Here is a 17415-nt window from a genome sequence, read left to right on the forward strand (position 1 = left end):
AGTGGGCCGTATGCTTGGGAGGTGATCAGCAACACATGTGGGGGTGGTAGAGATCAAGGAAGTTTCCAGAGGAATTTCTGTATGTTAAAGGATCCCAGGTTGTGGGCTAAGATTGCCCCTGGCAAAGTGTCAACATCGAGGCAGCTGAGTCTCTAGAGGGAGGTCACTCTGCCTGTCGCAAGGACTTGTCCATGGGCTGTGGGCACTAAGGACATTTCATTTTTTTCTTTTGCCTCTGTTTCCCACATCAGAAGGAATAAGCATTGACAAACTTGATGGGTAGTCTCGTGACCTTGATAAGGCTATGTAAGTAGAGTATTGTGCAGTCTCATGCGCTTATCCCATTCTCGACCAATTCCCAGTTGACTGAACAGTCACAGTCACGTAACATAGAATGGTGACTCACTTTCTGGCCTGCAGTGGGTGCTTTAATGAACCTTGATTGAATGAATGAGTGAACGAATGAATGAACATGTGAACGAACAAACGAACGAACCAGTCACCTGACGAGGATGACGTCCATAGGGGACCCACCTGAGCATCTCTCACCGTGGTCTTGTTACGTTCTACACTGCCATCCGTGTTTGGATCACAGACATATGAGATACGTAAGGCAAATTTACTAGGAGCCATGTGGAATTGTGATTGATTATTAAAAAATATATATATACACTGGTTTGGTTTTCACTGGGGGCACAGAGCTCCTGAAAGCCTTGGAATTTCCTGCAATGGAGAGCCACACAGGTGTCTTTTTTATGTTAACGAGGTGACTGACTTCAGAAAGAAAGCTGAGGTTGGGAGTCTGCTACCGGTAGAGCCAACTATGTGTTTAGAGTGATGGAACTTTCCATCCCAGTCCTGGCTGCCTCATGCTCCCCCCCAACCTCCAACCCAAATCTCCACCTCTGGCCAATGATTTAATCAATTGTGCCTCTGTAGTGAAGCCTCCATGAAAACCCAAAAGGACTGGGTGAACACCTGGAGATTTGGGGACAGTCCTGTGCTGGGAGGGGGCCTGGAACTTGGTGCATTTCCCCATACCTTGTCCCTGTGCATCTCTTCCTTTAGCGTTTGGTTCGTGTTCTTTTGTATCATCTATAATAAACCCCTAACCTAGTAGGTAAAATGCTCCTCTAAGTTCCAGAAGCTGCTCTAGCAAATTAATTGAATCCGAGAAGGAAGGGGGTCGTTGGAGCCTCCGATCTGTAGCTGAGTGACATCCAGACTTGGAATTGGCACCTGAATTTGCAGGGGTGTGTGGCGATGGGGAACGGGGGGTGGGGGGCGGTAGTCTTATGGGACCGAGCCCTTAACCTGTGGGACCCCAATGCTGCCCCTGGGTAGCGAGTGTCAGAATTGACTTGAGTTGTAGGACGTCCCGCTGGTGTGAGGCTGCTTGCTGGTGTGGTTCCCCCGCCCACCCTGCACACGAGCAAGCATGTGGGGGAAGTGTGGGCCCAAACCGTTCGTAACAAACCTGGGAAGTAGTCATGGAAAGACAGTGTCCCCGGGGAGCATCCTAACTGGAGAGGAAGGCCGGTGGAGAAGCCTTAGGTGTCTTGTTCCTCCCCTGCCATCACTCGACCCAGACTCTTCTGGAAGTTCCAGTGACTGAGCAGTGGTAAAAAGATACTTTCTGCTTGTCGGTCCTAATCCTCTCTGCTCCTTCTATGGTATTGGACCACACGGGACACTCCCCGCACGGGACTGTCCCCAGATCGACGCTCTGCCCTTCGCGGACCGTCTTCTATTCCTCTCCTTCCACTTCGGCCTCATTCCCTTACTTCTTGCATTTTCCACCCTTAGCCTCTTTGACCCTCCCTTTCACGGTTTCCCTTTTCCTTTATAGTCAAAAGACCGTGTTCCTTAAATTCTCATCTCTGTGTTTTTAATCTTTGTCTCTTACCGGTCATTTAAAATATATTTGCAGAGGACCTCCGGTGTGCCGGGGGACCAAGACCATGTCCTCACCCATCCACGCTGGAAACTCCAGATTGCCTCTCGTGCCTTTTCCGCTCCCAGGCACACGTATCCAGTGTGAGGTCACCAGGGTCTCCCGGCGCCAGAGCTCGGCCCCCACGGTGGCTTGTTTGCCAACTTCGTGAGCAACACGATGAGCTTGGTAAAGCGCAGGTCAGACCTGTTCTCGTGCCTTCCCTCTCTCCCCCATCAGCCTCTGGGATCAGCAAGGTGGCCCACCTACCTGATTCCCGGTCTACCACCCTCCAGTTCCTACGCGCTCCAGACCCCCAATGTGCTCTTAGACCCTCTGTCGGAAAAATCACCTCCCCACACGCCGACAGTACCGTTTTCCTGTTTGTGAGCTTTTCCATGTTTCCAGGGACGCTCTCCCCTTCCCTGTTCTACCTTTCCCTTCTCTACCTTTCCCTGCTCTTATCCACCCTGCCCTGCCCCGGGCTTTTCTACTCTTGCCTTCCCTTCTCCACCCTTCCCTACCCTCTCTTACCTGGCCATTCCCAACCATACAGCAGTAGCCAGCTCCGCTCAGGTCTGCTCTGCAAAGCTTTCCCCAAGTTCTCTTTTTCCCTCCTCTCATCTTCTTTGTTGTGATACTAGAGGACCTGTAGCCAGTAGGATCACCCTGGTTTCAGAGGCTTCTCTGGGGCCCATCAGTCTGTGGGTGACGCGGAGACCGGCATCGTCTTGTTAAGTTAGCGCTTGGAAGGCGAGTCCATGCATGCTTATGGAACTGGCTAGAATTCTGCAGACAACTTGCAAGTGTTGAAACTTGTGAAGCTTCTGTTCTTAGTCCGTGTTCACAGTTTTGTGTGGTCCATTTTGCGTCAGTATTTGCTATTCCCGTCTTGGCTTTCGGAAGTAGTCTGTCCTTCAGTCAGACTGACCAACTCAGGGGGCTCAAAGAATATTTTCCAGCTTTATGAAGACCTCTCCCATCCTACTCATTATATGTATCTAATCGTTCCAGCCAAAAATGGGGGCAGACCCCAGAAATGTTATAACTGTATGCTCTTCTTTCTTGCTGTTGACAATTTTTCTATCGTGCTTTTTTCCAGCTCGGTTGGTTTTTCATAAACATCAGTGAGATTTTGAGGCTGTTGGTAGAGGTAACTTTTAGCAAATGGTCCTTTGTTATCAGCCTAATGAAAACAGTATGGGGAAGTTGTGAGCAAGGCAGAAACGGTGACTTGCTTGTCTGCATGTTGTTCTTCAAGGGGAACATAGATCAAGCTATCACCTACAGAATTTGTGAATATTTTGTCCAGTGGTTTTGATTTCTAAGACTGTGATACAGAACCAGAGTTGTCCTTAAATTGAAAATGGCTTCTGTATTTAATGTATACCCTTTTCTGTATTCTGCCTTCCCCCTTTAACAATATCTAACAATAATATTCTTAAGTAAGAGCCAAAAGTGTTCCATCCGTTGTATAATTGAGTGGTTTTGCTGGATGCTTTTAAAAGAAAACCAATTGCATAGCTAGCCGTGATCGCCCCTTTTGGTGCTGAGTTGCATTTTGTTTTGGTCTTCATTCTCCCCTAAACTACCGAGGGAGAAGCCCACTGCAAAGTCACAATTGTCATCTTTTGCTCCGAATGCACTTAAGTAGTCTTTGCAAAAATGCATAAGGCCATCCTGTGTGGATGCATCATCAGGTTTTCCCGTGGACGTAGTTAGATCACAGACGAATCTCTTTCTGTCTGGAGTTTGAGGCCGCCATGCTTCTCACTTCTCTCGCCAGGAGACCGTCAAATTGTCCGGACCCATCATTTAAAGGAATAGTTGACTGTGGGTGTGGACTTCCCAGAGCATGGCTAAGGTGAAAAATGAGAAGTAACATCAGAAGAAAACGTTGAAACAGGCTAAACGAGTTCTCAAAATCTTTTCTGGCTTACCAGGGGCCAGAGGTATGGAATGTAGAAGGTTTGGGGGATTATCTCACACTAAGGCATTAAAAGATCAGGTTGTTGGAGGATTTTGATTTGGGATCTCACGCTTTTTTTTTTTTTTTTTTTTTTCCTTTGTAAGCGTTGAGCAACAAAGCATCAAACCTTGGAAGAGTTTTTTATGGGGTGGGGGTAGGGTGGCCTCTAACTTGTCTTGATGTTTGCTTCTAAGGTGGGCGCTCAACCCACCCAGCTGGCCAGCTGCTAGGGTCAGAGAACCCTTCACCCTGTGGTTTTCAGGATTCATCCCTGTAGTTGACTTGAGTTTCTATAAATATCTTTAATAGAGACAGTGAAGGGAAGTGGGTCAACCAAATCCTTAAATCATGGCACAGAAACCAGCGATGCTTGGAAACATACAGCTCATGACCAAGAGAAAGGATTTTCTGTGCTTGGATGCATTGAGAACTGTGGTCCCAAAGTGTCTGGATACATGCACAGGGAGGCTCGTGAAACCAGCAGGTCGCCGTCATCGGCGCAATAACATTGAGACCGCTCTTGATGAAAACACCTGTTTGACCTTGAGGGAGCGGTTCTAATGAATAAAACCCTCTATAGAACTACTCATGGCCAGGAAGGAAAAGCATTCTATTTTCATTTTCATTCCAAAAAGTCACCAAAATGTCAGCTGGACGGACTTGGACAGTGTCATGCTTACTTTTAAATATGGAGGGATACCTTTTTATGAATTGGGCTCGAGCTCAAGTTTCTTTCTGGCACAAATGTTGGTTGCAGACAGGGAAGGGGTTATAATCCTGATGCCACATTGCATACAGCTGTGGCCATGTTATGGGTTTTCTTCCCTCTTAGGTATTTTTTTTCCTCCCCTCTTTAATATGTCTTTTTTTTTTTTTAATGGTAAATGCTTTTTTTTTTTTTTAAGATTTTATTTATTTGACAGACAGAGATCACAGGTAGGCAGAGAGGCAGGCAGAGAGGAAGGGAAGCAGGCTGTCCAGAAAGCCCGATGTAGGGCTCGATCCCAGGACCCCCGGGGATCATGACCTGAGCTGAAGGCAGAGCTTTAACCCACTGAGCCTCCCAGGCGCCCCTTTAGTCTGTATCTTATGATATGTATCTAACATATAATTATATACCAATATTATCATATATATATACTTTAAGTCTAGCTAGCTAGCTAGAGATGGCGTGAAAGACAAATACTAAAGAAAGCGAATGCAACAGAGACCCTGGGCTGGTCCTCTGACTGTATTCTGCTGGGGTGGGGTCAATGAACTTGAGCAGCCTGTGATGCCCCACGAGGGGGTCCCCCAATGAGGAAGGAGTTTGCAGGGATGGAAGCCGGGCATTCTGCAGCGGGAAGAGACAGCCGACCAGCTGAGTCACGTGGTGGGAGGGGGCTCGCACGCGCTCTCTCCCCCCCTCCCTCCCCTTCTCCTCCACATCCCGTCCTCTGATGTCACAAATCTGTTCCTCCCTGGGAGAGCTGATTAGCATTCAGTGGGTGCAGTTGGCCGGGAGCGAGCGGCGGCGCGGGCAGGCGGGCGGGGGGCGCGGCCGTCCCCCGGGGAGCCGCAGTGGCACTGGGCGCAGGATGGCCGCGTTCTAACTGGGATCCTCGCTGACGTGCGGCTGCCGGCTCCTTGGCAGCCGTCTTTGTGGACCAGTAGGCAGAGGGGAAACGGACGCTGCCGAGCCTTTTGCATCTTGGAAGGGACTGTAATCTACTGTAGGGAAGAACAGAACCTCTCAATCACGCGGTGTAAATAAGAGACGGAGGGGAGCCCAAAAGAAAAGGAAGAGGAGGGGAAAAGTGTGTGTTGGGGGAGCGGGGAAAAGCATTTTTGGTGGATGGTATGAAGCCAGCCATGGAAACTGCAGCCGAGGAAAATACTGAACAAAGCCAAGAGAGAAAAGGTACCCAGCGCTCTGACAATAGCCTGTTTCCAGCTTTTCACTGGGGTGCTTTCAAAGGGGTAGCCCGGTTTTGTGTCTCTTGGAAAATAGCTCTGAAACAATCCCTCTGGCATGGTCTTGCTTTCAGGGTGGTTTTTGCCTGTAGGCTGATGTTAAATTAATAGAGCAGCCTTCCTTCAGCCCAGTCCTGTTCCAGATCTTCTTACCTAGTGTGGGATTTCCCAGGATGTCCGCAGTTTGTCACCTTGGGTAGCTGAACTGGGGAAACGGTCTTTTGGGTGTGTTTTTTTTTTTTTTTTTCCATTAATATAATGAGGTATAACTTAGGTTCCACCGTTCTGCATGTTATATTCCAGGGGCATGGAATGCGTTGTTTTCTGCTAATGCTGGGGAAGAAATGGGCGGGGGGAAGGGGGCAAACTAAATGGCTTTGGTTCCGCTAATGCCGTAGTGATTTTGGACATTTTCTAGTTTTCTTATTGAGTATGATAGTTCTTTCCATGCACCGGGTCCTGACTGTGACATGTGATAACCATTTACAGTGGGAGCTTCAGAGAGGGGACATCAGCTCTGTGGCCCTGGTGCTGATGGAGGGGGGGGGGGGTCCCCTGCCGTTTATGACTTGGAGATTTGGAGGAGGAGAATTGGTAAAGGTCCTGTCCCTACAGGGGAATCTTATCACAATGCTGACATAGGGAATGGCCTTTTTAGAGAAGTAAGTGTTTTGCAGTAAAAAAAAATGACAGAAAGTAGAAGTTAAAATTCATCTGTTTTTTTCCTAGATAAAAACTGATCTCAAGCGTGGTAGCCCGTAGAATGCGCTCAGCCACTGTTAAATTACAATGCGGTGAGATGCCTCTCACCTGTCTCCCGCAGGCAAAGTTACAGACTCTCCTAAGGCGCAGGAATGCGTACTACACCTGCAATGGCTCTAATATCACCAGCCTTCATGCCAAGGTTATTTCCCACGGCCCTGAGATCGACCGACAGGCACAAAACAATAGTGATTTTGCAGGGCGGGAGCACAACTCAGTTTGACTTAGGAAGATGTTGGTTCAGCTGTCTGAAATAGCCAACCATTTTACACCTACAAACACGGCAATTTCATATGCTTGAGCCTAACAGCAGGCTTGGGTAGAAAGCTGCTTGTGTTTATGCAGAATTTCTCCCGTACATGGTACTTTAATAACATCGTTTTGTAAGCAGCGCAATTTCATTATTTCATTTTTTCAACTAATTAAATTTCAGAGTCTGATGACATCTGCATAGCATGAAGTTTGCCATTGTAACCATTTTGAAGTGTGTATTTCAGTGCCATTAAGTATTGTAATTTTAAAATTGGCAGTTAAATTCAATCCCTGCATGAAACCTACCTCCCCCCCACAATGAAACAAAACAGAAACTTGGCCTTTTCTCGTATGTATGTATTTTTAATTTATATGAGTGGCCAAAGAGCAATAAGAGAAGCTCTGGGGAGTATTTATGAAGCTGAGGAATGGAGATAAAAGTAACGATTGATTTCCGTGATGATGAGAGATGAACTTTGCAAGGGCCTAATAACGTACTAGCCTCTCACGGTTCACAGCGATGTTTTCCTAAAACAGATGATTTCATGTAGTGCCCACTTTTTTATTAATATGGTACTTGCCATATTAATAAATCAAAGTAACCATTGAAAAACCATTAATAAAACCATCTTGGTCTCTGCAAAACCATACCTTTTTTGTTTTCCTCTCCAAAAGCAAGCAAGGGGCATGAAACCAGGATAAAATCCTTACTGCACAACTGCATAGCTCATCCTCATTTAGTTACGGACGGCTGTTATTTTACAGAAATTAAATACTATTTAACACCATATCTACAGGCTGTACTACCGGCATCGACCGTCTATAGGCAAAACCTCGTTAGCTAGTTAGCCACGGTTTCAGAGACAAAATCAGAAGCAAGAGACAATGCCTGGCGGAACTTTAAAAATTGCCAACATGGATAAACACTAGCTGTGGAGGTCATTTGGAAATGGCAGGTGAGCACAAGCTGCCGTCACATGTAGAATTCAGGCGTGAGTAAGCACACGGGCCTGGGCATGTGTGTCCGCTGCCACCACGGGGGCTGTGGTCACTGCGGGACCACTTATGCCGATCTGGAGGACGGCTTATCTGCTCATCTTAATTTAGACGAACAAGTTCACATGCCAGCTGCACCCAAGTCAAAAACCCAGACAAGTATCATCTTTGTCATTTCCCAGTTTGCTCGCCCATTGTCATTCTGGGCACACACACATACACACGCACGCACACACACAGGCATGAAGTGACAGTCACAAATGTTTCTGCCTGCCTGTCACTCTGATTTCATTTGAAATCTACAAGATAAATGTTGGTTTCTTTGAAATGTACATTGAAAATTTTGACATAATTGGAGAAGGCATTATATAATTCTTGAGCCGGTGGATCTGGGTTTTTTGTGTTTTTCTTTTAAGCCTTTCAGCAAGGGATTTAATTTCCGAAATCTAATCCTGTACATTTTGTCACTTCCCACACAGTTTTTCACGCACATCTATTTTTCCCCCCTCTCTACTCCTCCTTTCGCATTTGTTTTTAGTAGTTGGTGCTAAGGGCTATACCTGCCTCTTAAATACTGGGGTCTTATTGCCCAGTGAGAATTCTAGCTTTGGATCATTACTTCTTTGGAGGATTATTTGGATTATGATTAAGAATAGAAATTAAACTTAACTTTATAAATTGACCTCAACTTCGTTAGTTGGCCTCACTTCCTTCAGCCGGACAAAGAGAGCTATTTCTTTAAATTGGGAGGACTTTGTTCCTATTTCAATAAAAAACATAATCCAAATCCTTTAAAAATGTATGTGTGTTTGTGTGTGTGTGTGTGTATGTTTGAAACTGCCTCATGGCTCTTGTCACAGAACACTACTTAGATGGTCAAAATTCCCCCAGAAGTATTCAGGAGATATTCAGAAATGTTTAGGGAAAGCAAGCTGGTCTTCTCAGATGGCTGTAAGAAATGCCAGGTTATTACAAATAACGGTTTTTACATGGGACACATCCCATTGAAGCGTGAGGACTGAATAAAGAGTTTCACTGAAGTGAGGTTAGTGGAAGGACTGAATAGGACAAAATCAAAGAACCAGATCATGGGCCTCACCAATCAAGAGATTTCTATTTATTTCTGTGGAGGATTACTTGATGTCCATTCATTTGTGAAAACCAGTGCATCTCGCAGTGCTGGGAATGCTCAGTCAAGGGGTAGAAAAACAATTGATTCAATTGCTGTGCTGTGCGGGAAAAAAAATCTGTGATGCAAATTGTTTTTATTACATGTAGGGAATTGGAATCTACTGGAACCATTAGAGTCGAGGTAGTTAAAGTGCCTGGAATTACCACTGATAAAATTTTGAGAGTTCCAGGCATCAAACCAAAAAGGAAGAACAATGTAGCAAATGGGAAATAATGTGTAATTGGAAATAAACTCTTGGATGTAAGCAGCGTAAGAAACGAATTCAGATTGTTGACTTGGGTAGAGAAACGGACACATTCATTTAAATTTTTGGAGCAAATGTCATGTCTTATGTGTTTAGGTTGGGTTTTGTTTGTTGCAGTTTAAATGTGTGCACTCTGGGCCCAGTCTTCTTTTTTTTTTAGGAAGAAAGCTCTTCTAGAATATATGGCCTGTGAGCTAAAAACCCCGAGGGACACATTTAATGTGTCGTGCCCTTCCTGGTGATGTAGACGTGATTTGATTTTGAGATCTTTTATTGACCATTTCTAACTTGATTATGTGAGTTCTGTACATAGAAAGTTTTAGATGTAGTTTTTCCCTCGAAGGATCTGCCAAGGAGGACATTTGAAGAGAGGGTGTCTGGGGACTAGGCTGTAGAGAAAGGCCTAGCAGGCCAGATGGTGCCGGACGTATGTGGTAGGTATGAGACAGCTTGCTTTTACCTTATTTTATTTTACTTTATTTTTTTAGAAAGTTAAGCGTGGTGAAGATCTCAATGAGCCATTTGGCGCATCTCCTACTTTTATACAGTTGCTTCCATTAGCATATTTTGTAAGGCTTGGCCTTGCTATTTCAGGAGATGAAGAATTCCAACCCCTTTCTGGAAATTTAGATTTGCCTTGCTTGAAATTGGGTGGAAACCTCAAGTTCCGATTGTCCTGTTAGGAATCGCGTTTTTCTATGACTTGAAACTACAAGTAGATTTAGGGTAAATCATCTTGATGGCATGACTTGGGAGCCTTGATGTATCAGAGAACGTGTGAAACAGCCAGTGAGCGTCCCCATGATGTAAATTTCCCCTCACTGGGACTTGGTGATGGATGAGATTGTTCCAGAGACACGTTCTTGCTTTTTTCTCCTTGGGACCGAATGTCCAGCCCTGTGAGATGGCCGGCCAGGAATAGGGATGGCTGTAGCGACACACACTCGCTTGTAAGAAAGGGAGGCTCCAGTGTCAGCAGCACAAATGTGCCTGGTTGTTCATTCATTCGTTCATTTAATAATACTCTCCTTTGGGACATCACCCGTCCTCTCTCTTCCCAGCATGCTGCACAGGAGTACAGGGGCCCTTCACTCATCTTAGGGACCATTACGTATAGTAGGATCTTGGTTTTAACCATAATTTTGCCATCTCAGTGGCGGATTCCATAGCAGGACGACAGTAGCAGAGGGGAGAACTTTCCTCCTCAGCCTGCCCAGGGACCTGTCTCTTCCAGACACGTGTGAAAAAGAGAAAATCAACTAACTTCCTGTCTTGGAGGCCAACTGGCGTTGACTTCTTTCTATATCCAAGCCTTACCAGCCACGTTCCATAGCCAGGGTCAGCACACTTCATCCATGAAAGGCCAGGGAATAAGTATTTTAGGTTTTGTAGGCCACACAGTCTCTGTTGTAACTACTCAGATCTACAGCTGTAGCGTGATACAGCCGTGGATACTATATGAACCAATAAATGTGGCCGAGTGCCGATAAAACTTTATTGACAAAAACAGGTGGCCATCGTTGGCTGACCTCTGCCATTTCTCGTGGTGGTGTTAGGGCTTTCCTTTAATATTTGAAATAGTACCCACGAATGAAGGACGATAGGTCCAGCTTTCGAAGACCTTGCCTAGGGAGTGTGGTCTCTCGAAGGAAGCTCAGTCTTTGACGCTATGTTGGCTCCAGTGATAATTTCGTAGATGCCAGAAAGTAGACCGGCCCGCAGTTCAGTTATTCCAGCCTTGTCACAGAAATACATCACACTCTCTAAGTAAATGGGGAAAGAAAAGGTAGAAGGCATCGTTTTGTTTTCCTCAATTCCCCATTGTCTGCTTCATACCCACCTTTGGTGATGACCGCCGCTGGTTGTGACCATCACCATTAGCCACCATGGCTCCCCTCAGCCCCAGCTGTCCGTAGTAGCTCAGATGTCACCGACTTGGGAGGTGGGAGGTCTCCTGCCCATTCCTGGCTTCCGCTCCTGGCGGGAATATTAGCCGTCCTCCCTCGGTAGGGCCTCAGCAGGGACCTTCCTGGCTGTGTGCGGACGTTTTCCCATTTCTTGCCAGCTGCCCAGCATCGACACATCGACACTGTTTTAACAGACCATTCGAGCCAAGGCTTCTCCTTGCAATCCTGTGACTCCCTCATAAACGTTGGGACCCTGGCCTTTTTTAAACGAAACGTATACCGTGCTCTTTGAAATTTTAGAATTAGTCTTATATTTAACGTCTCCCAAGATTTGGTTCCAAAATGGGAAATAGACAGGATTTTCTTTTCTTTCACGGGGAAAAATTTACTGTTGTCAAAAGCCTTCCCAGAAGGACTGGAAAACAGCCACCCACTTGCTGACCCATTGCCACATCTGCTGGAGAGGCACTATTTACGCGGAACTAAGCATGTCTGGCATGGCCACCATGTTTTGGTCAGAAAACCTAGAAGCTTTGGGCAGCCCCTGGTTCTTTATTGTCCTTGCCTAGCAGCCTGTGCCTGATTGCCTGACTGTCTGGAGACTTCCCCATGCATGAGGAGAGAAGAACAGTGAATGGCTGTGTCCGTGCAGAGACGCATGGCCTGGCCTGGGTGAGGTCAGTGTGGTGGGGGACCTGGAGGTCCGTGTCTTGGTCCACAGGGTCCCGGGGTGCTGCCTGGCCTTCAACCAGATACTGCCCCAGCAGACATTTGATGGGGCACCTGCTGTGCGTTGGGCATGGCGAGAAAAATGGTATTTAGAGGACAATGACAGATTTCCAGATCGAAAGTGCTCAAGTGAAGACTGGGCGTCATTGCTCTCAGACAACGTAGCCCAACCCACATCCAAGAGAGCATCTCCTGGGCAGGGATGCGGAGCTCTACACCCAGGGCAACTTGAGAGTTAAGTCCCTTCCAGAACCCTGAGGTAACACCAGGCGCTTGGGACCTGTGTCCTTTCTTGGGGAGGCACAGAAGCACAGCTCACCTCCACACTGACCTCAGAGAATCTCTTGTCGGGCGGACCGCTGCCTCTGCGAAAGAACAGGGACTTGGAGCAGCTGCGCCCGCCACAGGGGGCCGGCCTGGTGGTCTCGAGGCCTGTCCTCTGTTGTCACATGGCCCAGGCGTGGCCCCGGGCTCCTCCTCCCCTAGCTGCATGATCAGGGGGTGGGCGATCTTCTTGCCCTTGCTCCCTCCATCTGGAAAGGTAGACTCCTCAGAGCCCCGATGTCAGAGGACAGTGGGGGCAGACATCGTGACCTTGGATGATGGAGGGAACAGGTGCAGCGTGCTTGGCGTGGCGCCTGGCGTCTCACCAGCGTTCCGTAAACGCGGGCTGACCACCAGAAAGCAGTGAGCAGGTCCTTGCGCAGGTCTGACCTTGCTCTAGCATCCTTTTATTTATCTATTTATTTATTTTTTAACCCCTTTTGAACATCTTTAAACGTCTTTACATGTCCTTTAAGAGTTTTGGTGGAAGCCATTCAAGGCTTTCCCTGAAATAGCACCCAGAAAAGCCCCCACTCGCCAGTGGGAGAGAACTCCAGAGCTTTCGGAGCCCGCACACACTTCCAAGGGGGTTCTGTGAAGGCTTTGCGAGGTGCTCTGTGCCCCTGGTCACACATTTGCTTTGTCTGTGGCTGCTGGCTCTGGGGCCCTGTGGAGCGTTCTGACCTCCTGCTGATGTCGCTGTCAACATCAGAATCTTTTTTTCACCTTAAATATTTGTGCCCCCAAACCCCTTGTGAGGTTCTGTGTGATTGGCTTACGTGAACTGGCCATCCTTGACCTTCTGAGCTTTTAGGGATTTTAAGACTGTGGCTGCACTCATAGTTATGAGCAGCCTTTTCTGGGTCGGGGACACGGGCAGATCCGTAGCTTTCTCTCCAGTCCCTTAAGAAGTGGGAAAGAGAGTCCTCTTATGCCACAGGGACCCAAGTTCCCAGAAGGCCACTCGTCACCATGTGTGTGAGGAAGCAGGGGTTGGAGCCCAAGACCGGCAGCCCATTTTCTCTAAAACACTGGGAGGTCATCGGAACAGGATTTAATCCAGAACATTCTGGACTCCGAAGTACTGAGCTTAAGATGAGCTGACAGAAAATCCTGCAGGTGTCAGTGGGAGGACAGGAGTTTGGTCCAAGATTCAGCAAGTCATGGGCTCACTGGCCAGGTTTTCAAGGCTGCAGCCAGGCCCCACCACGGAGGCCGTGATTATGACGCTCTGTTGGTCCAAAAGGGAAACAACCAGAAAGACCAGCAGTCTTGGGAGAAGCCAGATTTCCACCCTAAATAGCGTCTGCCCAAAGTGAGTGTTCTGAGGGGCGGGGTGGAGGCGGGGGGACATCCTGGTGACAAAAAGGAAGGAAAAGGCGGTTTGGGTGAGTTTTGTCAACGTCAAGAACGGAGGAGACTGCAGCGTTCTCGATGCTTCCTGCCTCGGTGATCAGCTGGTACGGAAAGGTTGCATTTCAGTCTCGTGTTTTTTAAACTCGTCGTTTCCTTTAACTGTATGGTAAGAGAGTAAATGCTGATGTAGAACCTTTGCTGGAGATAGAGACACTGACTCTTTGCCACCTGAAATTGGCAGTGAACAGCAGAGCTGAAATGGAAATTGGCAGGTACCACTGGATGTACCCAGGCTCAAAGAACCACCAGTACCGTCCCGTGCCGACCCTGGGGGACAGGGCTAGCCCCTTGAGCAGTCCAGGTAAATACAGCCTCGGGCCAAGTTCGAATAGCAAGTCAACTGTTACCTTTAATATTATTTGTAATGGCTCTTTCAGTGTGGTGCTATTTTATGTTTTGTTTGATGCATTAATTTGTTCGCAGGGGTGCGGGTGGAATTGGCCCGTGACGATTTTTTTAATCATCTTTTGTTTTTCTCTCCTCCTCTCCATTCCACCCCATCTTTGGCCTCTTTCTTCTCCCTCCTTCCCCTTTCCTTGCCCTCACCTCCTCTTCTCAAAGGGAGCAGTGTGCAATGACTTAAAGCTTGGGGGTAACTCCGAAATTGCGAATGTCTGAACCAGTAGCGGGGAGGGGGGGCGGCGGTGGGTGTCACGTGTGTCCTCCTCCACAACACCGAGAACGGGGCCAGGGCGCTCCAGGAGCCTTGGCTCCAAGAGGACCGGGAGTGTCCCCAGGTGGCTCCCGGCCCCACTGCTTTGCAGCACTCTGTTTGAACATCATTGTCTTTGAGAAGGAAAAATCCAAGCCCATGACATGAGGATCGGATAACTGTACTCGATCCCATCAGGTAGGTCTGGTGGGTCTGGTTTCCAGGTTCCTCGCTCGCAAGGAACACTGAGCTCCCAGGACCGCATGGTTCTAGGTTGGAGTGAGACGTGGGGGCCCAGAAGCGGGGAGAATGCTCACTCTCCCCCTTGCCAAAGTCTGCACCTATCTTAGGACCCGGCTCAGTTAGCGAAAAGTCAGAGGACTTCAAGTTATTTCAAATGTGGATAGAAGGGGATGGTGTTCCTTAGTGTTCCTTAGTGTTCCTTCTCCCAAATGGGTGCACTGCATACTTTTTCAGGAATCGGTCAGAAATGATCGTGTAGAATCTACAATTCAAGAAAGAGCAACCCCGAGGTACAGTGCAAGGCATGCATTGAGTTCCAAAGTCTAACACCTATCATCAGTTTAATACAACTTTTTCCTTCAAAACCCATATTGTGGCTTCGGGTTAATTAACATGAAGTCTGATTTCGGATTTCTACATCTCGAATTACGCATTTTGTGTTTTGACCTACGGCCGTCAGGCACCAGCAGTGTGTGTGCGTGCGCGCGTGTGGTCCAGTTAGAAACAGCGAGCGAGAATTGATATAGACATCTGTTCTCACAGATCCTTGAAGGGATGGAGAGGGTTCTGGAATCTTGATTGAAGAACTGCTGTTAGACATGATCTATTCGTATAGTGCAATACTATTCAGCAGTAAAGTAGAAAGAGATGTTGCTGCGTCTTATAACTTGGGTGAATCTCAAGAACATTACACCAAGTGAAAGAAGCCAGACATAAAAGACCAACTATTGTCTGATTCCATTTATATTATATTTCCAGAATTAACAAATGCACAGAGACAGAACATGGATTCCTGTTTGTCAAAGGCTGGAGGAAAGGGAGTGTGAGTCGAGTCGTGACTGCTAATGGTTACAAGGGATCCTTTTTGGAGTGATGGGAAGGTTTAAAAGCTGCATTGCGGTGATGTTCACACAACTCAGAGCCATTGAACTGCACACGTGGCACAGGTGAATTGTATAGGTAAAGGGTATCTCATGCTGTTTTTAAAAAGTGCCCCCCGCACTGGCCCCAGGACCTTTAGATATGCACAGTTTGCCGGAGTGGGGGAGAGATATTTGGTACCAGGACAGGAAGGCTTCCAAGTTACCAGAAACTGCTAGAAAGCGCCAAGTAATCTCAGATCTGAACCGGTTTTGCTGCCGGGTGAGCCACACCAAAACCCCCATCCTGCGTTTTCAGAGCTTTTGGAATTCTGGAACGCTCTGAAGAGAAACACAGAAGTCTGACAGTATCCCGTTTCTGGTAAGACTTCATGTGAGAATTCTGTGAACAAGCACGCAGGCTCTTGTCTGAGGGCGAGAAAACAAAAGCCCTAAACCTGATTTCCTGGAACCTCTTTCCAGATGCCGCCGTGGCCTTTACAAAGCGCACATAGTCTGACCTTTTTGTCTGTACTGACTGCGGACCCTGGAACGCACGTGCCTCCTGGGCACACACCCTGGGGACGGTTTGTGGCTGGACCCAGCCACGTGGCCCTGGTGGGAGGGGACCCGACCCAACCGAGTGAGCGCCTTCCCAGTCGCTTGGAGAGTTTGTTGGCTCTTACATCAACGCAGTTGCCATTCTGTACTTAGATCCCAAACCAGATGGTGTGAGGGAAAAAATAGAGAATTCCATATGGCTCTGGTGTGTGTCCCCCTCCCCCCCAACTCCTGAGTTCTCAGTTTCTTTCCATGGGGTGGGGGAGAGTTTTCCAGAGCTGATCTCTGCCAAAGGAAAGTGCCCGTCCTGTATGCGGCCATGGCAGCAGCGAGCCCCTCTGCCTGCTGCCCCAACTGGCTCTCCCAGTGGGGCCGCTTGAGGCTGGTGTAGACGGTGTGGTCCAGGCTTTTGAGTGGAGGCCCCGGAGGCGGGATCCTCTGCTCCGAGTGCGATCTGCGGACCGGCCTCACCTGGAACCTGTGACAAATGCAGAGTCTTGGGCCCCAACCCAAACCTGCTGGCTCACAGCTCGCGTCTCAGCAGGATTTCCAGATGCTTCCAACAACATGCGTTAAAGTTGAGAAGCACTAGCTTAGAGGAAGGCCCAAGTAGTAAGAAGGAAGAACTGGAAAGGAATTGAAGAAGCGATTTTTTTATCCTCTAAAGATCTAGAAGTCTCTTTCTCTTTGCAAAGGCTGAGGACGGCCCCGGGGCTTCACTCCTCCCCGTCTGTCTGTGGAGAGGCCGGTCATCGAGGCCCTGAGTCCTGGTTAGTTTGAAGGACAGTGACCTTGGATTCTCTCTTCTGCTTGTCTGAGGCCAGGCCTCCTGGGGGACCTTGGTTTAAAGTCTTGGTGAAGGGTGGTGGGGGAGGGGTTGCACTAGCAGGAAAGGTCTGTCTCCTTGTGGCCAGGAGAGGGCGAGGGGACCGCTGGTGCAAGCTTAGGAGAGACTCTCAAATATCCCTCGTGGCGTTCCTTACTCTACCCCAGTGACTCGCCAGATGCTGGTACTTCCTCTAGGCTCGGAGCAAATGCCCCAAGGCAGACCCTTCACGCGCCGGCCCGCCGCGGCTCAGCATCCAGTCTGAGAACTTAGCGGCAGCAAAACCATCCCCTTCTCCAGTCACCAGTCCCCTCTCTGCCTGTTTCCCAAATCCGAATTGTTCTGGTGCTCAGTTTGAGAGGGCCGTAGATCATTCCAGAAACCCAAGGAGCGCACGCGCAGATGCCCTCTCACCCATGGTCACGGCTGAGTTCTGGGGAGCTGCCCTGGTGTGACCCAGGAAGATGAGCCCCCTCACATCTCCAGCCTGTACCCCTCATGCGTTTTGGCTTAAACCGGGGTTCATCGTGGACGCAGGGCAAGTGAATCACAGCCCAGGCCCCCGCGATGACATTTTGAGGGTTTGGGGGGTTTTC

General features: G+C 48.2%; 1 protein-coding gene across 2 annotated transcripts in view; it reads left to right on the forward strand.

Annotated features, from left to right (window-relative positions):
• Window positions 1-5393: 5393 nt before the first annotated feature.
• The window catches only part of GPM6B (glycoprotein M6B), a 47471-nt gene continuing 35449 nt past the window's right edge, over window positions 5394-17415 (forward strand). Inside the window, exons 1-2 of one of the 2 annotated variants that reach the window (XM_059386312.1) lie at window positions 5394-5802; window positions 13859-13978. In XM_059386312.1, coding sequence (XP_059242295.1) covers window positions 5742-5802; window positions 13859-13978 — 181 coding nt within the window. In that variant the 5' untranslated portion in view covers window positions 5394-5741. The remainder of the gene's footprint in view (window positions 5803-13858; window positions 13979-17415) is intronic. The other variant, XM_059386313.1, reaches the window with a different exon arrangement.

Source organism: Mustela nigripes, chromosome X (genome assembly GCF_022355385.1).
Source record: "Mustela nigripes isolate SB6536 chromosome X, MUSNIG.SB6536, whole genome shotgun sequence".
Taxonomy (NCBI): Eukaryota; Metazoa; Chordata; class Mammalia; order Carnivora; family Mustelidae; genus Mustela; species Mustela nigripes.